At 46.9% G+C, this 20,372-nt stretch overlaps 1 protein-coding gene across 5 annotated transcripts in view; it reads right to left on the reverse strand.

Annotated features, from left to right (window-relative positions):
- Window positions 1–2,368: 2,368 nt before the first annotated feature.
- The window catches only part of ABCC5 (ATP binding cassette subfamily C member 5), a 96,556-nt gene continuing 78,552 nt past the window's right edge, over window positions 2,369–20,372 (reverse strand). For all 5 annotated transcript variants that reach the window (XM_063621714.1, XM_063621715.1, XM_063621716.1 and 2 more), the window contains 5 exons: window positions 20,196–20,355; window positions 10,797–10,875; window positions 9,367–9,480; window positions 7,589–7,753; window positions 2,369–3,841 (listed from right to left, as the gene is read on the reverse strand). In XM_063621714.1, coding sequence (XP_063477784.1) covers window positions 3,740–3,841; window positions 7,589–7,753; window positions 9,367–9,480; window positions 10,797–10,875; window positions 20,196–20,355 — 620 coding nt within the window. In that variant the 3' untranslated portion in view covers window positions 2,369–3,739. The remainder of the gene's footprint in view (window positions 3,842–7,588; window positions 7,754–9,366; window positions 9,481–10,796; window positions 10,876–20,195; window positions 20,356–20,372) is intronic.

The following is a 20,372-nucleotide window of genomic DNA, read 5'->3' on the forward strand; positions in this document are numbered from 1 at the left end:
CGAGGGAGCTGAAGTCCAGGTATTGGGAGGCTGAAGGAAGAGGCGGTTGGATCAGTAAGTCTGGAAGGAGAAGTGGGGAGCTAAAGTTCCCGGAGGGCAGGCCACTCTCAGAGGCCCATGGGAATGACATGAGGGGGAGACTCCTAGAGTGGGCCTCATGGCACCTTTTTTCTCCCAGTGGTCAGAATGGCCCCAGGACTGTAGCCCACCAGATTCTTTGTCAACGACACAAAAAAATGAGTCAGAGAAGTCTCCCTCAGCCCCTAGCCCGGTGAACCAACCATTCCAGGCAACGTCAGTGTCTCTGCCCCAACAGGTGTGTGCCCACGGTCCTAACTGCCTGGCACTGGCCCATCCTAGCTGGGTATGGAGCTCCCTTTTGGGAACAGGGCTGTGTCAGGTCTGCGGGAGACCAAGTGCTAGCTCTGATGGTTCTCACTTGGACAGCAGCCAGCTTAGTCCTCCTAAGCTGAGTCCACCTGAGCGGGTAGAAGGGAGCTTGCCTGAGCCAAGGAAGAATGCTGAATTCAGGCCACAGGCAGAAAGAAACAGGACACAGAAAAGATTCCAGGAAAAGAGGAAATCCGCTCCCAGTACACACCACCTCCCTAGTGGAAGCAAAGAGGAAGAGGCAGAGTTCTAGAGCCGTGTCCCAAATGAGGTGAGCGGGATCCAGGTTTTCCAGGTCCTAGTTACAGACTCACACTAGTCATGGAGTTAGAGCTGGAAGAAATCTTAGAGGCCATCTGATCTAGCACATGCATTTGATGAAATTGAATTTGCTGATGAAATTGAAGCTCAGGTCATGAGATGAGGAACAGCCTGAACTCTGGGAGCAGGCTGTTTGGGTTTGAATTTTGTGTGATTCACTTCATATTGGATATTGGCTTGAGACAAGTTAAATCTTCATGAGATTTCCTCATCAGCAAAATGTGCTTAATTATAGCTACCTTGTAAAGTGGTTGAGAAAATCAAGTAAGGCCATGCTAAAAGTACCTAGTACAGTGCTTAGCCTACAGGTGCCCCTGAGTTCTAGCCAAGAAAATGAGTACAGAAGAAATGTCTCCTGTTTTCAGGCCTGGTTCATAACACTTTCTGCTCAACACGGATCCAGCGGAGAAGCTCAAATCTAGAGGTTTGCAGGGTGACCAGGAGGGAGGGAGCCTGGGCTCCTGAACGCACGGGCAGAACCTTCCTTCCACCCCTCCACAGACCACACTGCTTTGCTACAGGAGTTTGGTTACTGTGGTAAACTGCTGAAAGTCTGGGCTCGTTTCTTACAGCTGTTAACCTACTCTACTTGGCAACACAGAATTATGAGCTGGGAAAGCACAAAATGGCAATATGGAAATTGCTTTTAAAAATCCAATTTAGGCTGGGCACAGTGGCTCACGCCTGTAATCCCAGCAGTTTGAAGGGTCTCATTCTGCTGACTTTGTTACCTTCTTGGAAGATAAATCTAGTGCCTCAGTAAAAGTGGTTACCGTTTAGATTGGAGCTGCCCAACAGAACTTCCTGCAATGATAGACACGTCCTATATCTGCACTGTACATTACTACGTTGTACATTACTATGTTGTACAGGCCGCATACAGCTACTGAGCGCTTGAAATGTGACCCCCTAGGAACTAAATTTTTAACTTTAGAGTCAAGCCCCTGGGTTCTCACGACAGCACAGGTACTTTAGAAAAATTAGTATAATTTCTACTGATGGCCAGCAACTAATCCAGTTTAAAAGCTTTCTTGGCTGCATTCAACACAATAGAGTCAGCAACTTTAGAATGAGTACCCTTTGCTTTTTTTTTTTTTTGAGACGGAGTCTCACTCTGTCGCCCAGGCAGGTGTGCAATGGCGCGATCTCAGCTCACTGCAACCTCCACCTCCGAGTTCAAGTGATTCTCCTGCCTCAGCCTCCTGAGTAGCTGGGACTGTGGGTGCCCGCCACCACGCCAGGCTAATTTTTGTATTTTTAGTAGAGACGGGGTTACTAATTTTCAATGGGTGAATCTGAATGAATTGGCTGAAAGGGTAATTATATTGTTTGAATTGCTAAGAATCCTCGATAAACTATTCATTTTAAATACATTTCACCACGACCACCCACCTCACCACAACCACTCACCTTTCCACTCCCCACCCTCTTATGGGCAGCCAGGGAGCTTTATTTGGGGACCATGCCCAGGAACACAGGCAGCGGGACTAAGACCCACAGAGATGATTCCAGGCATTCAGGGCCCCATGGCCCTTGCAACCAACCAGCTTTGCTACCAGCCCTTCCCAGATGCAACTCCACTGCTGGAAATGCAGGTCCCAAAGCCATTCAAGAATATCTCACTCCCTTCCCAGAGAATTGTTTGATACACGAAGAGTTTTACAAAATCCAAAATAATTTTATTCACATTTTCAGATTTTTGCTTCCACAAGGTGTTCAGCAAACATGCTAAGGCGACAGAATGTCTAGTTGGTCACGACATGCAACGCTGACCATTCAACTGATGACAGCAGTGACCACGCCCACCTGAGCTACCAGCCCCACAGCACAAAGGGGGTTTGCGGGAACACACCAAACCACACAGCAACCAGCAACCTGAGGTAGGTCTCTTTACAGTACAAAAACTTCTACGCCAGTGTGAGACACTGATTAGCAAGAGCTGCTTAAAGTTGCAGACTTTGGGGGGAGAGAGAGAGAGAGAGAGAGACTGTGCGACAACTGCGGTGAGAAAGGAAAACAGACCCACGAAATCCTGAGCCCTGCCACTGAACTGTGGAGGTGTGGGAATAGGCAAATGAAAAAGTGCCACCTCAAAAAGCAGCAGTTGGCTCCAGGGCTTGGAACCAACAGGTCTTGGAGCTGGAGAGCTCTGTGCAGTGGCCAGCCATAGGAACCTGAGGCAGTGGGACTCTCTGTGGATAGACTGATTCTTGTTTAGAAACAACAGCAAAAAGAAGAAGGCAGGAAAGAAACTCCCCGGCTCGGAGGAATGTCTCTGTGATTCCCATTCCTGATGGAGGGAGTGAAAAGGGGCCTGGGCTTCGCCCCGCTGCTCTCCTGACAGAAACAGTAAGTGACACCAGGACAGAAGGCAGGAGCCCTGAGAACTCACGGCGCTCTGCATGGTCTCCAGCCGCCCACCCGTCTCCACCCACCCCTGGAGTGGCCGTGGGGAGGCAGCAGAGGGGGCTGTCGGAGGGCCCACTATTGCCACACGTCTTCCTTCGGACACCCAGAAAACCTGGCACCGTGAAACCACCAGCTAGAGAAGAATGAAATGCTACCCTTCCTACAGTCTAATAGCAAAACCAGATCTCAGTACAGCAAACTGTACAAAAATGATAGAAAGGAATATGCACTGTTATGAGCACAGTGCTTATTTTAATATAAAATAAACAGCTTACATTTTCACTGTAAATATAGGCTATGTACAGAATTATATATAGATATAGCTACACGTATAAAGCTTCATTATAGGCCTCTGATACAATTATAATAACGGTTCCCTGAACCTTTTAGAGTGCAATTAAGAACAAAAACTAAATTTTGTTTACATGAATATGGAATAAATACAATAATCAAAATATGACTCTCCCTAAAAGTGAAACACACAAGCCAATCCAGAACTGCTGTGCGAAAGATAAAATCGAGAAAGGCGAGGTTTCGGTAGGAGGACGCGATGAGGGGCCCGCCCCAGGCAGGGAATGGCAATGCTCTAAAGAAAAGAGACTTCCTCAACAGGGAGGAGTCAGCCCTTGACAGCGACCTTGTTCTCTGCAGCAGCAAACATGGCATAGAATCGGGAACTGTCGTTGGACAGAAGGACCGATGGGGTGTCAAACTCCACCACCTGCAAAAGAAGGAGACGCCGTCAGGACGCAGCTCTGGGTCATGCAGGGTGATTCAGAGGATCCACTGCTCAGTAAGTGCGAGTGCCCCCTGAGGGTAGAATCTGGGGACAATTCAACTAGCCCTGCATGCACCTCCCCCCTTATTTTTTTATTTTCAACTATCCAGGAAGTAAGGGAAAGGACAGAGAACATGACTTCCAGCATTTTTGTAGTATGCAGTTTTGCCTAATGAAGTATTCTCATAGCAAAAAAAAAAAAAACAAAACAAAAAAACGACTTCCAGACCTCCTTCACATAAATCCAAATCCCTTCAGCCTTGGGAGTGAAGGAACCAACCAACCAGGTCTACAAACTGCAGGAGGATGGTGGCTCACGCCTGTAATCTCAACACTTTGGGAGGCTGAGGCGGGCAGACTGCCTGAGGTCAGGAGTTCAAGACTAGCCTGGCCAACATGGTGAAACCCTGTCTCTACTAAATATACAAAAATTAGCTGGGCATGGTTGGCGAGTGCCTACTATCCCAGTGACTTGGGAGGCTGAGGCAGAAGAATCGCTCGAACCCAGGAGGTGGAGGTTGCAGTGAGCCAAGATTGCACCACTGCATGCCAGGCTGGGCGACAGAACGAGATTCTGCCTCAAAAAAAAAAAAAAAATAAATAAATAAATAAATAAATAACAACAGGCTGGGTGCGGTGGCTCATGCCTGTAATCCCAGCACTTTGGGAGGCCGAGGCAGGCGGATCACCTGAGGTCAGGAGTTCGAGACCAGCCTGACCAACATGGTGAAACCCTGTCTCTAGTAAAAATACAAAAATTAGCTGGGTGTGGTGGTGCATGCCTGTAATCCCAGCTACTGGGGAGTCTGAGGCAGAAGAATTGCTTGAACCTGGGAGGCAGAGGTTGCGGTGAGCAGAGATCGTGCCATTGCACTCCAGCCTGGGCAACAAGAGCGAAACTCAGTCTCAAAAAAATAAATAAATAAATAAATAAATAAATAAATAAATAAATAAATAAATAAACAAAATAAAATAAATAAACTGCAGGGGAGAGAAGTTGCAGCTCAAGTCAAGGGCACACCAGACAAATGCCATTTTGTTATGCAAGCTGATCTAACCTTATAGAGGGAAATGGAAGAGCTCAGAATGTCTAGTTGTCAGAGAAAAAAAAGGAAGTCAGGGAGTGACTCAGTCAAGTGGCCATTCCTATGATGGACTTCTATGTAGCCACGGAAAATCATGTGGCAGCAGAACCCTGAATGATATGCTGGCAGAACCCACCTCCTGTGGCAGAGGCTCTTTCCTAAAATTACAAGGAAATTTTAATTAGCAAGAAAAAAATTAAGGGAAGAGAAGGATAGAGTCCCTCATAAAGAGTGAATGGGCTCCCCAATCCAAAACATCAAGCCACCCATCGAAAGAAAGGGGTCTCAATTTGTGTCCTTAAGAAAGAATTTCCAGCTGGGCACAGAAGCTTGTGCCTGTAATCCCAGCACTTTGGGAGGCTGAGGTGGGCGGATCATCTGAGGTCAGAAGTTCAAGACCAGCCTGGCCAACGTGGTGAAACCCTGTCTCTACTAAAAATACAAAAATTAGCCAGGTGTGGTGGCACATGCCTGTACTCCCAGCTGCTCAGGAGACTGAGGCAGGAGAATCGCTTGAACCCCAGAGGGCAAGGTTGCAGTGAGCCAAGATTGTACTACTGTACTCTAGCCTGGGTGACAGAGCGAGACTCTGGCTCAAAAAAAGAAAAAAAGAATTTCCCAGAAGATGTTCTTGGTCCCATCTATTATACCTTACTAGGCTCTATTTTAACACCTACTTACAAAGTAGTAGCTCAACGTATCTTATGTATGACAGAATCTCAGTAAACGCTTAGTTTAAGGCAAACAAAGATAGTCACAAGAAACACTAGCGTGAAAATAATTTCAAGATGAGGAGAAAAATCCTTAGCCCCCAAGTTCTCTCAATTCAGCTTTGAAGCCCAGGCTGAACCTGCCCTATTTAACACTTTTCTCAATATTTCTCCACAATTTAGACAGTGTGCTGGCAGTGGGGTTGCTGGCCTGAGTCCTGTCCCATCTCCTCCACTTCCTTTTTTTTTTTAAATCCCACCAATTTTTATTGCTTTTTTTTTTTTTTTTTTGAGATGAGGTGTCACTCTGTCACCCAGGCTGGAGTGCAGTGGCATTATCTCGGCTCATGGCAACCTCCGCTGCCTCCCAGGGCTAAATGATCCTTCCACCTCAAATTCCTTAGTAGCTGGGATTACAGGTGTGTGCCACCACGCCTGGCTAATTTTTTGTATTTTTGGTAGAGACAGGGTTTCGCCATGTTGCCCAGGCTGCTCTCGAACGCCTGAGCTCAGGCAATCTGCCCGCCTCGGCCTCCCAAACTGCTGGGATTACAAGCATGAGCCACCGCGCCCGGCCTACTCCACTTCCTATGGACTTTGCCTGAGACTTTGTCTCCTCATCTGTAAAGCAGAATTCAGGCTACGTCTCTCTCTAGGTTGTTGTGATGACCGATTGTATGTTGAGCGATTATATGTAAAGCACTAAGCACAGTGCCTGACACATAGTAAACATTCAATAGAAGTAGCTATTATAGTAGCTGTTACTGTGGTAGCTTCTACAATAGAAGACATGTTACCCATTATAAATGGCTTGCTATTTCTTCCAAATTATTAATTTACTTGTATCCTAGGGGCATGCAAAGGAGGTATTTGTCTAACATAAATGTACTTAACATCACCTGTGCAAAGAACTGTAGTACTAAGCAATGCTGGGGCCCTAAAGATGAATGAGCAGTGACTCTGCCCTCAGAGAGCGTTCAGGGAGTTCTCTAGGGAGACAGGGCATTGCACAATTCCTATCAGCTCAGGCAGAACAGCTACAAGTGAGGTACAGATACAGTCTAGGGCGGCTGAGGCAGCCAGGGGGTTTCATGGAGGCTTTGGCATCTGGGCCATGTCATTCTTCAGGGACAGGCAGGTTGTGAGCAGGTGGATATCGGAGAGAGAAGGGCAAAGGGCCTTTTAGGTAGATGGAACTGTCTGAGTAAAGACAGATAAAAAGCTTGGAGAATGCAAGATGTCTATAGCCAACGGCACCTGCAAGGGAAGAGTGGAAATGAAGAAGGCAAGGCTAGGGCCAGGCTATGGGAACGCCTGAAACAACAGGGTAAGAAGTTTGGTGCCGCTTCATGATTGCAAAAAAAGCAAACATGTGCTGGCTGGTTTCAATAGGCCTCCGGGGGGGGGGGGGGGGGGGGGGGCGGTGATAATTGTGTATGTGAATGAATCACTAAGTATCTATACTCTCTGGCCTAAGTATGCCGGGAGTGATCGTTGTGTATGTGAATGAATCACTAAGTACATGTACCAGGGATGATAATTGTGTATGTGAATGAATCACTAAGTATCTATACTCTCTGGCCTAAGTATGCCGGGAGTGATCGTTGTGTATGTGAATGAATCACTAAGTATATCTACTCTCTGACTTAAGTCAGTGTCGCTACTTACAAGCAACAAAAGGACAAATCAGTAAAGTAAAATGAGAACCCCATCAGAGTGTGCCTGAGTAATCTTGTGATTAGGAGGCTGTATCCCTCCCAATGGCAACTAAATAGCATTGCTGCAAGTGCTTATCTGAATGTCCAGAACCTACAAAGATGGCAATCAGTCCATCCCTGCCAGGGGCCAGTTTCCTTCCAGACATGCCAAGCCAAAGTCCCTGAAGGACTCGGTACCTGTCCCTGGGCCAGCACCATAATCCTATCGGAGCCTAGAACCGTGTGCAGGCGATGGGCAATGGTCAGCATGGTACAGTCTGCAAATGCTTCTCGGATGGTCTCTTGAATCAATAAGTCTGTCTCTGTGTCCATGGCAGCTGTGGCTTCATCTAAAATCAGAATCTGCCAGAGAAGCAGAGGAGAAAGAAACTCGATTAAATTCCTTTAGCACTCTGGTTAATCCAGATTTTACTAAAATGTATTTCATTATTTAAGTTTTACACCACATATTGTTTTTTTTCTTTTTTTTTTTGAGATGGGGTCTTGCTCTGTTGCCCAGGCTGGAGTGCAGTGGTGTGATCTCGGCTCACTGCAAGCTCCTCCTCCTGGGTTCATGCCATTCTCCTGCCTCAGCCTCTTGAGTAGCTGGGACTACAGGCGCCTGCCACCACGCCCGGCTAATTTTTTGTATTTTTAGTAGAGACGGAGTTTCACCATGTTAGCCAGGATGGTCTCGATCTCCTGACCTTGTGATCTGCCTGCCTCGGCCTCCCAAAGTGCTGGGATTACAGGCTTGAGCCACCGCGCCCGACCTATTGTTTTTTTTTTCTAAGAAAGCACACATATATGTAAAAATATCCTTTTGCTTAGAAGTGATACAATTTCAAAACCATGTTTGCCTTGATTTCCATAACAGCATATTTGTAAAATACTGATCTAGGCCGGGCGCAGTGGCTCACGCCTGTAATCCCAGCACTTTGAGAGGCTGAGGCGGGTGGATCACGAGGTCAAGAGATCGAGACCATCCTGGCCAATATGGTGAAACCCTGTCTCTACTAAAAATACAAAAATTAGCCAGGCGTGGTGCCGCGCACCTGTAGTCCCAGCTACTCGGGAGGCTGAGGCAGGAGAATCGCTCGAATCCAGGAGGCGGAGGTTGCAGTGAGCCGAGATCACACCACTGCATTCCAGCCTGGGTGACAGAGTGAGACTCTGTCTCAAAAACCAAACCAAACCAAACCAAACCAAACCACGGATCTAATCAAATACTTGCCCCTACATGCTCTGTGACAGTGAGCATCTACAATTCAATTCTTTTTTTCTCTTGAATCCAATATGGCTGGTAACATTAATCTTTCTGGACATTCCTTTTCCTGTTTGTAAAATGAAGGGGCTGGATTGGATGACCTTAAAGGCTCTTGCAGTTTTAAAATCTATGTCGGCCAGGCACAGTGGCTCACGCCTGTAATCCCAGCACTTTGGGAGGCCAAGGCGGGCGGATCACGAGGTCAAGAGATCGAGACTATCCTGGCCAACATGGTAAAACCCCGTCTCTACTAAAAATACAAAAATTAGCTGGGCATGGTGGTGCACGCCTGTAATCCCAGCTACTCGGGAGGCTGAGGCAGGAGAATCGCTTGAACCCGTGAGGTGGAGGTTGCAGTGAGCTGAGATTCGGCCACTGCACTCCAGCCTAGAGACAGAGCAAGGCTCCGTCTCAAAAAAAAAAAAAAAAAAAAAAAATCTTCTATGTCTATGGTTTGTAGTCATACAACTACTCAATGGCCAGAAACCAAAGTCGGTCTTGGATGAAGGTAAAAACAAAGCAACCCCGTTCTCCCTCCCCAGAACCAATATACCCAAATTGTGTGAGGGTTAGAGTTATCTCTGGTCATGCTCTTAGAAAGTGCCAACAGGGATCAGAGCCAGGAATACCTTTGGACCCCAGTGTGTCAGGGAAAGGCTGCACTAAAACATTCCCATTCTCTGCTGCTGCCAACCCCGAACTGCCTTACCTTACAGTGGCGAAGCAGGGCTCTTGCTATGCACAAGAGCTGCCGTTCCCCCACTGAGAAGTTATCCCCATTCTCCATCACTTCAGATTCAAGTTTCAGAGGTAGCTGAGCAATCTAGGGAAAAGGAAACTAGAGATCAGAGGGGTAAGAAACGAAGCTGAATTTCCTGAAAATCCAAGGACAAAGAGAAATGATTCCGAAACCGATGAAAGAACTATTAGCCAAGCACCTGTCTCATCTGGAACAAAGGTGCAGGTGTACTGATCATGCATGCTAGGACCCACTTCCAAGGCAGTCCATGATTCCAATAGACTATTCTGTTAGCTTTATACCATTAAAACATCCCAGAAATTCCAATGCTTTCATGTCCCCAAAATCCAGTCACATAGTAGGCCTTAAGTTTTGGTTCTGAAAATATGGTCTTGCAATAGGAAATAGAGTGAGGAAAAGTACTCTCCTTCTGAAGTCCAAAGCCGTAGGCCCGTCCTGTGAAACATTTTTTGTAAGCTGCAGAACTTATTCTTCAAATGAGAAGAATCCCGATAGAGCAGAGGAAAAAACAGAGCTCATCTACTAATAGTTGAATTAGGGCAGGGGATCCTGGATCCTGTCTCAACCCAGGCATAACAGAGACCTCACCCTAGGCCAGTGGTATCAATCTGTAGACTGCAGCTGCTCGTGAGGGCCTACTGAGTTATCCCAAAACGTCTGTGGTCCATGGTCCATATGCACACTGTGTGCTTTCTGCAGACTCAATACATTATCTTTTTTTTGAGACAGAGTTTCACTCTTGTTGCCCAAGCTGGTGTGCAGTGGTGCGATCTCAGCTCACTGCAATCTCTGCCTCCTGGGTTCAAGCGATTCTCCTGTCTCAGCCTCCCGAGTAGCTGGGATTACAGGTGCCTGCCACCACACCCGGCTAATTTTTATATTTTTAGTAGAAACGGAGTTTCATCATATTGGTCAGGCTGGTCTCGAATTCCTGACCTCAGGTGATCCACCCACGTCGGCCTCCCAAAGTGCTGGGATTACAGGCGTGAGCCACTGCGCCCAGCCATGTTATATATCTTTTGCATATATGTGGATGCTTCAAAGTATGTTACACTGTTATGACTAATAAAACAAATTAAAAGCGTCACTTAATTCTAAGTAGGTGTCATTACTATCTTCAATCAATGGATAGTGCAAGGCCAATATGACCGTGGGCAGTGTGGGAGGTGGGGTTGAGAGAGATCAGCTTTTCCCAGGTATCTGAAAGACGTGGAGAGCTCTGCCTCGAAGCCTTCGTCCACAGGCATCCTGGAGGCACAGGAATCCCGGAGGCACAGGCACCCTGGAGGCGCAGCCAGAGCAGACAGGGCGTGGCAATGGCACTGCCGTGCTTCCACCCTCACCATCCCAGCACGGCTTCCCCTAAGCTCTTCACTTACACATTCTTTCATGTGTGTCCTCTCCAGGGCATCCCAAATCTGGTCTTCAGTGTACTGGTTGAAGGGGTCCAAATTTGATCTAGGGAGAAACACAGGAATTTCTCAGTGGTCCTGCCCTGAAGCGACCCATTGGCAAAGGCTGTCTGTGGAAGATGTTTAACACACACGCACAGGGAGAGAAGACTCCAAACCCTTATGGTCACAGATGGCTCATTCCCCAACCAGCCAGATGGGAGTTCTGACAGCACACTGGGCCACCTCCTCATCTCCATAAAACTTGATTTATTCTTTTATTATTTTTACTATGTAAATAATACTAGTTATAGAACAATTTATAAATGCAAATATTGGCAAATATCCTTCTAGATTTTTTCCTGTGCGTGTATTTGTTAAAATACATCTTTCGGCTGGGTGCGATGGCTCATGCCTGTAATCCCAGCACTTTGGGAGGCTGAAGCAGGTGGATTACTTGAGGTCAGGAGTTTAAGACCAGCCTGGCCAACATGGTGAATCCCCGTCTCTACTAAAAACACAAAAATTAGCCAGGTGTGGTGGTGGGCACCTGTAATCCCAGCTACTTAGGAGGCTGAGGCAGGAGAATTGCTTGAACCTGGGAGGCAGTGGTTGCAGTGAGCTGAGATCACACCACTGCACTCTAGCCTGGGCGACAGAGTGAGACTCCATCTCAATTAAAATATACAATACAATACAATACAATACAATACAATACAATACAATACAATACAATACAATACAATACAATACAATCTCTCCATACATACAAACTTAGAAATGCACCCTCTTTCTCTTGGTCTACCTGGTTCACAACCCTGTCATTGAGTATGGGGCTCCAGGACAGCTGGCCTGACCAGGGAAAGAAACTGATCCAGTAGAAGGGAAGAGGAAGAAGGAGAGAAAGAATAAAGGACAAGTCAAGAAAAAGGAATTTTCCTGGCACAGAAGACCAGTTTGGGGGCCGTTTCTGCGTACTGTGCCAACAGTATCTACCTCAAGGAAATCAGAGGTGATACCAAAAGAACGAGACTAGAAATTAATTTTTACAGGTGCATGCCACGTAATTTTTGTGTTTTTTGTAGAGATGGGGTTTTGCCATGTTGCCCAGGCTGGTCTCAAATTCCAGTGCTCAAGCTCAAGTGATGAGCCTACCTTGGCCTCCCAAAATGCTGGGATTACAGGCATGAGCCACTGTGCCCGGCCAGGACTAGAAATGTTTAGCACAGGAGAAAATTATCTTTGCCACTGAGGATGAGGGTGGAGAATTGGTGGTGGAACAGGTATTTGGTGGAAAACTGGGACGTTACAGTAATTTTGGATGGCTTGTTTTGATCTACACATAACATTTGCAGGTCTAGTAATCTGAAAGGTATATTTGCTTTGCTCATGAAATTACACCTGGCATGTGGGAAACAGGAAAATCTCTGGGAGAAACACGGACTTTTGCTCTATGCCACACACCTGTCTCCATATCTGGGGTTACTAATTACAGGCATGCAAATACAATCACGTCATTATCACAGAACTCTAGTAAGAGGGCAGCAGGCCAGCACCACCTCATTCCTGCTATTTGGGCATCTCTCAGTCTCCTGGGAGATTCTGACCCGCCCCGCTCTCCAGTGCCTCTTGCCCTTTGCACGGCATTTTTCCCGCTTGGAACATGCTCGTTTCTCACTACCCTTGACCCAGGAAGTCTTTTTTAATACTGTACAGTTTAATGGGTTGACCTGTGTCTCCCCAAAAGACACGTAAGTACCTAAGAATGTGACCTTATTTGGAAATAGGGTAATTTGCAGATGTAATTAGTTAAGATGAGGTCATACCAGAGTAATAGTGAAGGGTGGGCCCTTAATCCCATATGACTGGTCCTTATGAGAGATGGCCATGTGAAGGCAGAGAAACACTGGGAGGGCATCATGTGACAATGGAGGCAGAGGCTAGAGAGATGCAGCCACAAGCCAAGGAATGCCAAAGATGGCCACAACAACCAGAAGCTGGAAGAGGCAAGGAAGGGTCCTTCCCTATAGGTTTCAGTGGCAGCATGGCCCAACTGACACTTTGATTTTAGACTTACAGCTCCCAGAACCGTGAGATAGTACATTTCTGTTGTTTGAAGCCATCCAGTTTGTGGCTTAAACTGTTTATGACAGCCCCAGGAAACAAATACAGCAAGTAAGTCCATCAGATGCCTCTGGATCAAAGAGCAGGCATGGAGCCCCTCTTCATCCACAAGGATATACTCCAGGGAGCCCCGGTGGATGCCTCGAACCACAAATAGTACTGAACCCTATAAATGCTATGTTTTTTTTCCCTATATATACATACCTATGATAAAGTTTAATTTATAAATTAGGCACAGTAAGAGATTAACAATAATGAAATCAAACAATTATAACAATATGCTGTAATGAACATTATTTGACTGTGGTCTGTCTCTTGCAAAATATAGTATGTAATATTTTTGGACCCTGGTTGATGATGGGTAACTGAAACTGCAGAAAGTGAAACCATGGAGAAGCGAGAACTGCTGTACACAAAAGCGCAGTCTCCTGCCCACTGAGTAGCCAGCCCTATCAGATTTTCTATGGGTAAATACAACAACAGGCTTAACATTTTTTTTTTTTTTTTTTTTTTGAGACAGAATCTTGCTCTGTCACCCAGGCTGGAGTGCAGTGGCATGATCTCAGGTCACTGCAACCCCTGCCCTGCCCCCCAGGTTCAAGCAATTCTCATGCCTCAGCCTCCCAAGTAGCTGGGACTAGGGGTGTGCTCTACCACACCTGGCTAACTTTTGTATTTTTTGGTAGAGACAGGGTTTTGCCATGTTGGCCAGGCTGGTCTTGAACTCCAGGTCTCAGGTGATCCATCTGGCTTGGCTTCCCAAAGTGTTGGGATTACAGGCGTGAGCCACTGTGCCCAGCCCAGGCTTAACATTCAATTCACCCAGGTCCATCACACCAGCTGAAGGAGCCTCAGACCACTAAACAATGGGTTCCAGATAGAAAAGGAATATTTGCATACACTCGTAGGTGGTACACAGTAAGGCAGACCAGACCAACCTCAACAGGGAGCTCAGTCAGGAATGGAAAAATATCTCCCCTCATTAGAGAAGCCAGACGTTCCTGGGTCTGACCCACAGACAGAAATGAAAGCAAAGTTATGCATCCACTTAATCAAAAGGATTCGGTTAAGTGATTGGATAGAAAAGTGTCTGAACATGAGGGCAGTTATTTTTAACAATCAGAACCCCTGGAGTCCTGATCTTGCCAAAAGTATATTTTCATCTTTGGTTCTTCATATTTTATTTTTAGCAATAGTCAACATTGACCACTGCTAAATGAAGCCAAGAATATCTCCCAAAGTGTGAGACAACACAGCAATTCACCCTCGGTATAGTAAAAAACACTGCGGTAAACCATGCTGCCCTGTCATCTGTGCTGGGTGCTTCATAGCAGCCTCAGTCTTCAGAGCAGGAGATTTGGGGACTCACATACCTTCTTCTATCAGGAAGCTAAAGGAAACCTTATTTTGAGGTATGCAGAAATACGGACTGATTTTGGCTTTTAGTTGTTAAGAGTCAGATTAGGTGAAAAAAGTTAAGAGGAATAAGTAGAGCAAATGAAAAAGACTAGAGAGAACGGCATAGATTGTGTGACTTTCTTTTTTCGTTTTTGAGACGAGGAAGACAGATGAGACTTTGAAGATGCTGGGAAAAGAAATGTAACTAAAGGTCAAGATCCACAAAGAGGCACGTCTAACTGTTTTTTGGAGAGATGGAATATCAAGGTCGTGGTTAACAGTGGGGTCGTGACACACGCTTCAGGAGGCAACGCAGTGAGTGTAGTGAGTAGAGCCAGCCGGCCAGCCTGGGTTCAAATCCTAGCTCTGCCACTTTTAGCTGTGTGTCTTTGGGCAAATTACTCTCACTCTCTGGATTTCAGTTTCATCATCTATATAAAACAGGCATAATGGCCAAGGGCGGTGTCTCACGCCTATAATTCCAGCACTTTGGGAGGCAGAGGTGGGAGAATCTCTTGAGCTCAGGAGTTTAAGACTAGCCTGGGCAACATAGTGAAACCTCACTATTTGGTAAAATAAAATGTGCATAACAATGGTGTCTGTCTCATGAAGTTTTGAACATTTGTTAAATACAATTAAGATGGTTATGACAGGTGGGGCACGGTGGCTCATAGCTGTAATCCCAGCAATTTGAGAGGCCGAGGTGGGTAGATCACCTGAGGTCAGGAGTTCGCGACCAGCCTGGCCAACTATGTGAAACCCCATCTCTTTAAAAATACAGAAATTAGCCGGGCATGGTGGTGGATGCCTGTAATCCCAGCTATTGGGGAAGCTGAGGCAGGAGAACTGCTTGAACCTGGGAGGTGGAGGCTGCAGTGAACAGAGATCATGTCACTGCACTCCAACCTGGGTGACAAAGCGAGACTCTGCCTCAAAAAAAAAAAAAAGATTTAATGAGCAGATCAAAAGGAGAGGGCACCTGAAGAAGAAGAAATTAGAACACTGTTTCTTGCTAATGAATGGGCACCAGGCAGAAGTGCTCTGGGTAGACAAGGTACCCGTCACTCATAGGGGACCAAGACTCAAGAGACAGACCAGAGTGACAGCTGGGGACAGCTCACCGTCAGCTTAGGCAGGCTCCAGACAGTCCTCAGAATGAAAAACACTCCAGCTGTGGGGGATAGGACAGAGGCCAGGGCTGGGCTTCCTGGGTCCAGGAAGCACAGGGAGCTCTGGGAGAAGGTGGGGAAAGCTAGGGCCATGAGACAGAGGCCAGCAAAAGTGTTTTAAGGCTTGGATGAAAAGGGGCCTCTCTTCTTGGAGCCAATCATGAGGGCAAAACAATAGAGAGCTGCAGAAACACAGGCTGGAGAGCTCAAGCCCACACAGGCAGATAAGGGAGGGTGGAGATGTAGGTACTAGAATGCATCGACATTCTGGCTAATTTAGGAAGGGGTGTGGTCCCAAATTATCTGGCCTATGATTTAGATTATACTTGTATGCAGAACAACTCAGAAATTTATATCTTGTGACTTTCTGAGTTTTGGTGGTATGATTTTGGTTTTACACCTTGCTTTTCCTCTAAGAGTTCCTTTCAAGTTTTAATTGTTTGCAGGTATCTCAAGAAGAGGTACCCACCCTCAATACTGGCTAATGGTGGTGGAGGCACGGTTTCCAGATTCAGAGTCTCTAGGAGGCAGCTGAGGAAACAGCTCATCTATCCTGCCTTTGCCTTGGGAAACTCATCATAGGCTTTCTATCTTCTAAGAAAAGCAAAAGAATACCGGCTAGGCACGGTAGCTCACGCCTGTAATCCCAGCATTTTGGGAGGCCGAGGCGGGCGGATCACCTGAGGTCAGGAGTTCGAGACCAGCCTGGCCAACATGGTGAAACCCCGTCTCTACTAAAAATACAAAAATTAGCTGGGCATGGTGGCCCACACCTGTGGTCCCAGCGACTCATGAGGCTGAGGCACGCAAATCACTTGAACCCAGGAGGCAGAGGTTGCAGTGAGCTGAAACTCCAGCCTGGACGACAGAGGGAGACTCTGTCTTAAAAACAAAAGAATACCAAGAGCTGAACATTCTCTGGGATCCGTAAGAAACCTCAGAGGATGAAAGGAAACCTTAGGGGATAAAGGACAAGTCTGGCATTTAATTTTTCCTCAGTGTCTACTACAGACTAAAAAGCCAAAATTAGAGCTGGCAGAAAATTTAACTGAAATGATTTTCTCACTTTGCACAGCTGACTTCCTGAGCTGCACTCTAAGCTCGGTAGCTACAAACCCAGAACAGCAGTGCACCAACTACTGAGCTAGCCACAAAACAGCCAACATTTCTTTCCCTGGAGACAAATGGTTCCAATTCCACTAAAGCTACAGGTCCATGATGTTCTACCCACACCAGCTGCACGCGCCCATGGTCAATTCTTTTTCTTTTAACATTTTACATAATTTAAAAAAGCAGAGACGAGGTCTCACTATGTTGCCCAGGGTGGTCTTGAACTCCTGAGCTCAAGTGATCCTCCCGCCTCAGCCTCCCAAAGTACTGGGATTATAGGCATGAGCCACCACGCCTGGCCTCATGGTCAACTGTTAACCACTAACTCTAGAAGCCTCCAATTCACAAACTCCAATGAAATGCTGTAAAATTATTAAATTAAAACTGAGGCTTCTTGGTGGCAGCAGTTTCAAAAGAAATCTCAAGTTTAACATGCTTTATTTCTTAATTCTCTTCCAAATGATGATTAAAAAAAAATAGTTCTTCTGGCCAAAGCCAAATATTGTAAGGCCAATTTTTTTTTCAAGGTGTTCCTGTGGCATCTAAAAATAGGGAGATTTATGGGAAGAGCCAATTTGGCAACATTTTCCTTATTTATTTATTTAGAGATGGAGTTTCACTCTTGTTACCCAGGCTAGAGGGCAATGGCACGATCTTGGCTTACCACAACCTCCGCCTCCTGGGTTCAAGTGATTCTCCTGTCTCAGCCTCCCAAGTAGCTGGGATTACAGGCATGCAACACCATGCCTGGCTAATTTTGTATTTTTAGTAGAGAGGGGTTTCTCCATGTTGGTCAGGCTGGTCTCAAACTCCTGACCTCAGGTGATCCTCCCTCCTCGGCCTCCCAAAGTGCTGGGATCACAGGCATGAGCCACCACGCCTGGCCAAGCAATGGCTTCTTTTTTTGAGATGGAGTCTCGCTCTGTCGTCCAGCCTGGAGTGCAGTGGCATGATCTTGGCTCACTGTAACCTCTGCCTCCCAGGTTCCAGCGATTCTCCTGCCTCAGCCTCCCGTGTAGCTGGGACTACAGGTGTGTGCCACCATGACTGGCTAATTTTTGTATTTTTAGTAGAGACGGGGTTTCAGCATATTGGCCAGGCTGGTCTGGTGCTCCTGACCTCGTGATCCGCCCGCCTCAGCATCCCAAAGTGCTGGGATTACAGGTGTGAGCTACCGCACTCGGCCTATTTTTAGGCTTTCATCTTCAATAAATTCTAATTTTCTTTTGAGACAGAGTCTCGCTCTGTCACCTGGGCTGGTGTGCAGTGGGACGATCTCAGCTCACTGCCACCTCCGCCTCCCAGGTTCAAGTGATTCTCTTGCCTCAGCCTCTGGAGTAGCTGGGACCACAGGCATGGGCCACCACACCTGGCTAATTTAGTAGAGACAGGGTTTCGCCATGTTGGCCAGGCTGGTCTTGAACTCCTTACCTCAGGTGATCCACCCACCTAGCCCTCCCAAAGCACTGGCTTTACAGGCATGAGCCACCACGCCCGGCCAATTCTAATTTTCTTCTGTTATTGCTTGTCTGACCATATTACCTCAATACCCAAAGAGAATGGTTTATTATCAACCACAGATACAGTGCATGCTGTCCAGATTCAATTACAGAAATACCAAAATAAACATACTCTAGGGTGTTGACTCTACACAAACACAGGTGAGAATTCTGCTGATTTACTGGTATGGACTACAGGTTTGTGTGCCCCTAGAATTAAACTGTTGAAACACTGACCCCAATGTGATGGTATTTGGAGGTGGGGCCGTAAGGAGGGGATTAGGTTTAGATGAGATCATGAGGTTGGGGCCTCAAGAAGAGGAGACACAAGAGCTCTCCTTTCCATGGGCACACACACCACAGGCACGCACCACAGGCACCCACTGAGGAAAGGCCACGTGAGGACAGAACAAAACAGCCACCTGCAAACCAGGAAGAGGGCCCTCAGCAGACACCCATCCCGGCCTTCTCAGCCTCCAGAACTGAGAGAAATACATTTCTGTTGTTTAAGCCACCCAGTCTATGGTATGTTGTTATATACAGCTGCCTGAGCAGACTAAGATATCTACCAAAGTTCCTTGAGTTCAAATGCCATTTCCAAAGGTGGAGGGGATAGTTTTAAAACAAGTCTGAACACTGCCTATAATTATTTGAAATTAGGTTGGTACCAATTTTTCTGAAAACTGCTAAAAATTATTTAGAATGTTTTTTTTTTTTTTTTGAGGTGGCGTCTCGCTCTGTCACCCTGGCTAAAGTGCAGTGGCGCAATCTCGGCTCACTGCAAGCTCTGCCTTCCGGGTTCACGCCATTCTCCTGCCTCAGCCTCCCAAGTAGCTGGGACTACAGGTACCCGCCACCACGCCCAGCTAATTTTTTGTATTTTTTAGTACAGATGGGGTTTCACTGTGTTAGCCAGGATGGTCTTGATCTCCTGACGTCGTGATCCGCCCGCCCTGGCCTCCCAAAGTGCTGGGATTACAGGCGTGAGCCACCGCACCGGGTCAGAATGATTTTTTAATAGACAGGGACACAAATGATGGAAATCCACTGTTTTCAGGAGGCCGAAGCTTAAGGCTAAAGGTAGGATCAGGTAAGCTTAGGAAAGATAATGTGATGCTTTCTCCTTGGTCTGTTTTAATAGGTCAAGAAGAAGGATTTTATTTCTGGCATCCCGGTAGATTTCAAAAAGCAACATAATTCCAGAGTATCAAAGGTAGGGGAAGATACTAGAAAATGAAATAACATGAGTAGTAATAATGCCTGATAGCCACCATTGGAACTGGAACTTTTGGCCAGGTGCAGTGGCTCGCGCCTGTAATCCCAGCACCTTGGGAGGCCAAGGCGGGTGGATCACTTGAGGTCAGGCATTCAAGACCAGCCTGGCCAACATGGTGAAACCTCATCTCTACTAAAAATACAAAAATTAGCTGGGCCTGGGGGAGGGCACCTGTAATCCCCGCTATTCGGGAGGCTGTGGCAGGAGAATCACTTGAACCCAGGAGGCAGAGGTTGCCGTGAGCCAAGATCGTGCCACTGCACTTCAGCCTGGGTGACAGAGTGAGACTCCGTGTCAAGCAAACAAAACAAAAAAACTGCAACTTTCAGCGCACCTAGGAGAGATGACAGAATGGAGTGGGGGGCAGATGAGGATGATGTCGATGAGGCTGATGACAGCAGCCACCATTTGCCAAACGCTTACCATTTGCCAGGCCCTGTGCTTATATAATTTATGTGAACTTAGTCAACCTTCACAGCAACAGGTCTTTAAAGCATCCCCATCTTATGGGTGAGGAAACAGGCACAGGAGTGGTTAAATAGCTTGTCGGAAGTCACAGAGCAGAGCTCTGGGCCCAGACCTCTCTGGCCTCTTCAGCGCTGTGCTGCGGGCCTCCCTGCACCCTTCAGTCAACCAAGTGGCGTTGTGAGCGGTGCTGCCTCTCCCTTCTGTACCAGCAAGCACATGGTGCAGTGGGAAAAGCACCAGACTAGAGATGGCGAGCTCATGGTCCAGGGGGCGGTGCTAGCATCGTGTGGTCCCACATGCCCATCTGGCCTCTAAGTGAGGCACGAGGCATGCAGATGCTCACCTGACAGTGCCACTGAACAGCACCGGCTCTTGAGGAATGATAGAGAGTTTGCTTCGGAGGTCGGCAAGGCCAATATCACTGATTCTCACTCCATCAATCTTGATGCAGCCTCCAGATAACTCCACCAGACGGAAGAGGGCCATCCCCAGCGAGGACTTCCCTGATGAGTCAGAAGAC

Source organism: Symphalangus syndactylus, chromosome 17, assembly GCF_028878055.3.
Source record: "Symphalangus syndactylus isolate Jambi chromosome 17, NHGRI_mSymSyn1-v2.1_pri, whole genome shotgun sequence".
Classification (NCBI taxonomy): domain Eukaryota; kingdom Metazoa; phylum Chordata; class Mammalia; order Primates; family Hylobatidae; genus Symphalangus; species Symphalangus syndactylus.